Source organism: Penaeus chinensis, chromosome 12, assembly GCF_019202785.1.
Source record: "Penaeus chinensis breed Huanghai No. 1 chromosome 12, ASM1920278v2, whole genome shotgun sequence".
In the NCBI taxonomy this organism is placed as follows: domain Eukaryota; kingdom Metazoa; phylum Arthropoda; class Malacostraca; order Decapoda; family Penaeidae; genus Penaeus; species Penaeus chinensis.
Window position 1 is genome coordinate 36,168,434 of NC_061830.1, and position 7,500 is coordinate 36,175,933.

Consider the following 7,500-nt stretch of genomic DNA (forward strand, 5'->3'; position numbering starts at 1 on the left):
GCCACCAAGTTTCCCGGGGGCTTCTTCCCGAGGCTTCCCTGGCATTGAGCCTTAAAGGGAGGAAGAAAAACAAGAGAAGAAAGTGAGAAGAGAACCCTCCTTGGCGAACCCCTGGCCTCTGCACCCTGCAATTGGGCGCCGGGGTCGGCCGTGGACGAGGCGGACGGGGGGCGGGGCCGGGGGATTTACATAGTAGATTGTGGGCGCATGATGGTCGCGGGCGGCCCGGGCCTGATGGATGGCCGCGTGGCTCAAACGTAATAGTTTCAAATGTGGGTGATTACAGAGTGTCGTGCTTGATTTGCGTGGCGGATTATCGTCCATTTTTCGTATTGCTCTCCCCTCGCTGTCCGTCTCTTCTGATCTGTTTATATCTCGTAGGCTCTGTTTGTGTTTTACTTCAAGGACAGGAGGAAATTGAAGTAATCTTAAAGTAAAGGAACGTAGAGTTGGGAGACGTAATTTTGTTAAAATTTGGTCATGAGAGAAACAAAGTAATAGAGAGAAAGAGACGCGAGGAACGAAGATAAATAGAGAGGGGTGACAGAAAAACAAATAATAAAAGTGGAGAGAAAGAGAAATAAAGAGAGAGAGAGAGAGTGAAAGAAAGTGAGAGAGAGAGAGAGAGAGAGAGAGAGAGAGAGAGAGAGAGAGAGAGAGAGAGAGAGAGAGAGAGAGAGAGAGAGAGAGAGAGAGAGCCTTTTGAGCACAACTCAAGGTCGCCAGTTAGCGTTTTCGCATGTTCCACGCCGATGTGCGAAGTCCCGACATCATTAACATGTGCTGTCGCAGGCGACGTGTTAATGCCTCCGCCTGTTAATAGACAAGGCGGCGATCATGTCTCGTTAATTGTGTCCAGTTAGGCTGTCCTTATGCATTGCTTGCATGCTCATTTTCCCTATATCATTGCGGAAGGAGCGTCGCCAAGTGTGGGTTAAGTTAAGTGTGTACCGTTTCATCCGGGACTTAAAAATTATATTTTATGTTCTTTGCTTTCATTCTCTTGCGTGGTAGCCTCTTGACTATATTATATCTGTTCGTTTCCCACCGTACTGTTAAGCATCAGATATAATTTCTCTTCACTTTTTTTTTTTTTTTTTTTACCTTCGATTATCTTTATTTTTTTCTATGTTTGTATCTAACATTTTTAACCGCAGTCTATCCCGTCTCATTTGTATATCGAGACGGCACCACTGCCCATCCACCCACTGCCCATCCACCCACTGCCCATCCACCCACTGGCCATTCACCCACTGTCCATCCACTCACTGCCCATCCACCCACTGGCCATTCACCCACTGTCCATCCACTCACTGCCCATCCACCCACTGGCCATTCACCCACTGTCCATCCACTCACTGCCCATCCACCCACTGCCCATCCACCCACTGCCCATCCACCCACTGCCCATCCACCCACTGCCCATCCACCCACTGCCCATCCACCCACTGCCCATCCACCCACTGGCCATTCACCCACTGTCCATCCACTCACTGCCCATCCACCCACTGGCCATTCACCCACTGTCCATCCACTCACTGCCCATCCACCCACTGGCCATTCACCCACTGTCCATCCACTCACTGCCCATCCACCCACTGCCCATCCACCCACTGGCCATTCACCCACTGTCCATCCACTCACTGCCCATCCACCCACTGGCCATTCACCCACTGTCCATCCACTCACTGCCCATCCACCCACTGGCCATTCACCCACTGTCCATCCACTCACTGCCCATCCACCCACTGCCCATCCACCCACTGGCCATTCACCCACTGTCCATCCACTCACTGCCCATCCACCCACTGCCCATCCACCCACTGGCCATTCACCCACTGTCCATCCACTCACTGCCCATCCACCCACTGCCCATCCACCCACTGCCCATCCACCCACTGGCCATTCACCCACTGTCCATCCACTCACTGCCCATCCACCCACTGCCCATCCACCCACTGGCCATTCACCCACTGTCCATCCACTCACTGCCCATCCACCCACTGCCCATCCACCCACTGCCCATCCACCCACTGGCCATTCACCCACTGTCCATCCACTCACTGCCCATCCACCCACTGGCCATTCACCCACTGTCCATCCACTCACTGCCCATCCACCCACTGCCCATCCACCCACTGCCCATCCACCCACTGCCCATCCACCCACTGCCCATCCACCCACTGGCCATTCACCCACTGTCCATCCACTCACTGCCCATCCACCCACTGGCCATTCACCCACTGTCCATCCACTCACTGCCCATCCACCCACTGGCCATTCACCCACTGTCCATCCACTCACTGCCCATCCACCCACTGGCCATTCACCCACTGTCCATCCACTCACTGCCCATCCACCCACTGGCCATTCACCCACTGTCCATCCACTCACTGCCCATCCACCCACTGGCCATTCACCCACTGTCCATCCACCCACTGCCCATCCACCCACTGGCCATTCACCCACTGTCCATCCACTCACTGCCCATCCACCCACTGCCCATCCACCCACTGCCCATCCACCCACTGCCCATCCACCCACTGCCCATCCACCCACTGCCCATCCACCCACTGCCCATCTACCCACTGGCCATTCACCCACTGTCCATCCACCCACTGCCCATCCACCCACTGCCCATCCACCCACTGCCCATCCACCCACTGCCCATTCACCCACTGTCCATCCACTCACTGCCCATCCACCCACTACCCACCCACCCACTGCCCATCCACCCACTGCCCATCCACCCACTGCCCATCCACCCACTGCCCATCCACCCACTGCCCATCCACCCACTGGCCATTCACCCACTGTCCATCCACCCACTGCCCATCCACCTACTAGTCATCCACCCACCCATACACGCGGCATGGCCCCCTGGTGAGCGAGCGCGAGTATGAGGTCTCAGTTAGTTATTATTTTTTACCCATACGAGAATATTAGTTTGGTTGAGTATAAGGTTGGTGGAATATAAGTTTGGTTGAGTATAAGGTTGGTGGAATGTAAGGTCAAAAGGGGATATGGCTGTCTATTTCGTAATGAGTTTTATTTTTCGTGGGTCGTGCTGGTTGTTATTATGGTTGGTGTTGTGGTTGTGGTTGTTCTCGTGTGAAAGGAGATTGACGGTCAGGACGTTAAACTTTTTTGTTGTCTTTGTTTTTTTTCGTAGACAGCGTTCCCCTCATATCTTCCCTCCTCCCCTCGTCTCCCTCCCTTCCCCTCCCCTCCCCTCCTTTCCTCACCTCTTCCATGTCCCCTATCCCTCTTCTCCTTCTTCTCCCTCCCCTACCCCCCTACCCCCCATCCGCACTCCGGACAATGCACGCCGCGAAGGCAGTTTCGGCGATCACTCAAGAGAAGATAAATTGCGGGACCTCGCGGCGTCCCGAATCCTACATCCTTCTCGCCGAATCGCATCCCGACCGCGAGAAGTCCTGGAAGGGAGGGGGGTCCTGCGGGCAAAGGGCTGGGAGTGGGGGTTGGTGGGGGTGGGAGGGGTGCTCGATGTTTGCATTCGGTCGGAGGCGCCGCGGAGGATTCACCCTGGCGGAGCGTCTCGGGGGGTGTGTGTGTGTGTGTGTGTGTGTGTGTGTGTGTGTGTGTGTGTGTGTGTGTGTGTGTGTGTGTGTGTGTGTGTGTGTGTGTGTGTAAGGATAACCGTTGAGGGTTTCCTGGGTAATATAGGATGATTAAGTGTTTTTTATGCCCCAGAGGAGGAGGATAAAAAATGAGGAACACAAAGACAAGGACAAGAAATACTAATAATGGTGAAAAAAACACGCTGATATCGGCTTCTCTGCATATTTATGTGCGTTTTCTGAGAATTTTCAGAGCGCGGTTGTATTTGTGCAAGTCGGGTCGTGTACGCGTGACTGCACGCGCCCGCTGCAGTTCGTGCTTTCAGCAAACACGGGATACGGGAATGCAGGGCGTGGGAAGCGCTTTGCTGGCGCGTCGGGGAACGGCGACAGAGGGAAAGCTCGCGGCGCCCCAGACGGGCGTGGGGGTAAGGCCGTGTCCGGGAGATCTGCGTTAAGATTTATGCTTTTGCGTTCCTTAATCTTAGCTGGCGATGCCCGGCCCAGGCGCGGCGCCGTAATTTGACGGTTTACGATCATAGCTTTGCCAAAGTACGAGCCGCTCTCACATTAAGGCTCGGACATAAATTATGATAACTGGTCGTATCAGCGGCCAGATTACACCCCCACTGTGCCAAATGGTGGTTGATATTAATTCGAATTTCTTCCTTTTCTCCAGGACCCGCAGACCCGGTGGAGGTGATGGTGGCCAGGAGGCCGCGCTGAGGAGGAGGACGACCGGCACAGGAACGTCTGCGGACTCGGCGGGCGCAGCGGCGGGGGGACCCTCTGCTCGGCCCCCAGGCACGAGGGGGAGGGACAACGAGCTTCAGCGAGCGAGCGCGCGCCATGGCGGAGCTCAACAGCAGACGGCGGCGCTGCAGAAGCAGGCCTTACTTGATCGCCGCGGCGGCCCTGCTGTTGGCGGGGAGCGTATCGTCGATGCCCGCTAGGAATGGTAAGTGTTGTGTGACGTCACCGGGAGATGTGAAGGCTGATGTGTGTCGAGAGAACAATGGCTCCCTGCGGCCGAGGGAGTTTGGCCGGTTACGTCACTGCGTATCTGATCCCGGGACGGTGTCGATAAGGACGGATCGCAAGACCAGATTTCTCTGTTCCACATTTAATCCTTTAGTAGCGTCGTGTCACGGGAACGATGGTATACGGCTAAGCATAGTCCCGTTTTTCTGTTTGACGAAAATAATTCAAGGATCGGTATCTACTGTGCGATTGAAGTCACTCTTAAGTAAATTGGAACTGGTTCTTTTCATGTGATTTTAGTACTATTTTGTTCTGTAGTAGACGGCAGGCGTACGATTGGGTTTAATAAGCATCGGGAGAGAGCGCAGGAGCTGCTTGTGGCGGAAGAATTGCAAGTAGCCATGTGTGTGCGAGAGAGAGAGAGAGAGAGAAAGAGAAGAGAAAGAGAGAGAGAGAGAGAGAGAGAGAGAGAGAGAGAGAGAGAGAGAGAGAGAGAGAGAGAGAGAGAGAGAGAGAGAGAGAGAGAAAACATATGTGAGTGTGAGTGTGAGTGTGTGTATGTTGTAGGGGAACGGGGATGCTGGCCGGATGAGTGGCACTTGAATGGTCGTTGCCTGACACTCTTGACCGATCACCAGGCTGCCCAACTCACGCCCACACTCGCGCCCACGTCTATATACCCACCATCTCTTCCTACGCCCACAGAACCCACGCTTCACGCCCATGCTCTTGATACATTCCCCTTCGCAGTCTCTCTTATTATTATAATAATTCCCACGTGTCCGTCCACAGCGTCGACACCTCTTCCGTGGCTCTGATCCGTCCATCTACTTCTGTCTTTTCCGGTTCCTCCTCTCCCCCTCCCCTTCTCACCTGTACGTTCACCTGCCCCTCTTTACCCCTTGATTGTCCACCACCTGCCCCTTTCAGCCCTCGACTGCTTGACCCTTCTATTGTACCTTTTTGACTCGTGACCTCTTGTATTCCCCGAAACGACTCCTAGGCTATAAACCAAACGTCTTTTTCCTAAGGTCTTTCCCCTAAGATTTGCTAGCGGCTGATTTCTTATTTATATCGTTTTGTCTTGTTGCTGTTTGGTTAGTTCTGCTATTTGCATTGATGTTGGGATGCCTTTCGTGCATTTTTTTTTACCGTCCTCACATTTACCTGCAAGTGTTCGAGTCTTGTTAGTCTTCTTTCAAACTCTCCTTCCCCATTCCCTCTTTCCCTCCTAATGCTCCTGCCTTATCCCTTCTCCTCCTCCTGCCATTTATCCCATCTCTTACTTTACCCCTTTACTTCCCATCTGTCCCTATATCCCTTTACCCCCTCCCTTTGCCCGCTTCGTCTGCCCCTCTATCCCTCCCTCCCTTCCATCTGCCCCTTTACCCCCCTCCCCTCTACTCCTCTACCCCCGCATGCCCCCTCAACCTCCCTCCTCTCCATCTGCCCCTCTAACCCTGCCCCTTAACCCCTTCAGCCTCCCCGCCCCGTCTTCCCCTCTACCCCTAAACCCCCCTTACACAAGGTCACCACCTACTGGATAACGACGCCTGGACCCCTCGTAAAGGAGACCTGATCGCAGATTAGCCGATAAGATCACTAAACATTATTTAGGGAACACAATGCTGCAGTCTGCGAGTGCGGGTAAAGCAAGGATGGGTTTACTATACCTCCTTCCCCCCGCTTCCTCCCTCCTTCCTCCTCCCTCCCTCCCCCATTCTCTTTTCTTTCTTTCATTCTCTCTTTCTCGTAATGTTTTTTTTTTACCTTTGATTTTTCTGTCCGTGGCTGGGTGGCAACCAAGCGCTTTGCCGCCATGGGGTTAGAGATGATTTTAGGGATATCGCTTTTGTCCATGTAACTCGGCGTGTTTGGAGGATCCGCGTGCCCACAGACACTCACCTGGGAACACGCACACATGCACGTACATTCACATACCGTTACAGACTGTTTGCGGTTGTTATTTGTGTGCACTCTTCATCTCTCTATCTTTCCTACTCTCCCTCCCACCCCCCTCTCCCTCCTTCCATCCCTTTCCCCTTTCCCTCTCCCACTTTCTCTTTCTTATCTAAATCTTAGTTCCATTCTCACCAATGTTTGCCCACCTCGTCTCTCTCTCTCTCTCTCTTCCTCTTCCTCTCTTCCTCTCTTCCTCTCTTCCTCTCTCTTAACGGGAATCGAGGGAACGGTGGCCTTAGATTTCGATATATATAATGTAAAAGGTTGACATTGATTTAGCATCATCTCGGTATCTGTAACTGGCCTGCTGAGCGTGCTTCGAGCGACCGCCATTGTTTGTAAATATAGCGAGGGATGGGGGGGAATGGGGAGATGGAGGGGGTGCAGGCAGAGTGGTGGTGCGTCCCGAAAGCGAAGTGAGGACCGTGGCTAGTGAGGTGGTGAGGGAGGGCGGGTGTGTGTGAGTGACGGGCCGAGTTGGGGAGGTGAGGCATCATGTGGTGGAGTCACGGTGGAGAAAGAGGAGGAGGAGGAGGATTGGGGGGGTGGAAGAGGATAGGAAGGATGGGAATTGGTAGGAATGGGAATAGGATGAGGGGTAGAGAAGGAAGAAGAAGGAGGATTGGTAGGAAGGAGGAGAACGAGGAGAAGGGTCATCCATCACCCCTGGAACGCGGCATGTAATTTGCACCACATTTGAACCTCGCACACGACGGCCCCGCGCGCCGTCCCGTGTCGGACCTCGGCGCCCTTTCGATGCAGCCGGCGAAGATGCTGACGGTGCTGACGTTTCCCCGAGTTGTGTCCGTGTGTGGCCCTGCGTACCTCCATGCTCGCCCACGAACTAGACACTGGAGCCGTCCCGATTTTTGTGACGTCTAAAATAACTTACTACGCACGATCTTCTCACGCCCGCGAAGACCCTGCGCCGCCTCCCCACGCCCGCGGAGAGTGATAGGGCCGGCGCGCAGGTGGA

General features: G+C 54.1%; 1 protein-coding gene across 1 annotated transcript in view; it reads left to right on the forward strand.

Moving 5' to 3' along the window:
- LOC125031017 (fibroblast growth factor receptor 4-like) overlaps window positions 1-7,500 on the forward strand; it is a 129,319-nt gene that overhangs the window by 96,459 nt on the left and 25,360 nt on the right. The window contains exon 2 of the mRNA XM_047621436.1: window positions 4,261-4,539. Within this exon, the coding sequence (XP_047477392.1) occupies window positions 4,431-4,539 (109 nt within the window). The 5' untranslated portion in view covers window positions 4,261-4,430. The remainder of the gene's footprint in view (window positions 1-4,260; window positions 4,540-7,500) is intronic.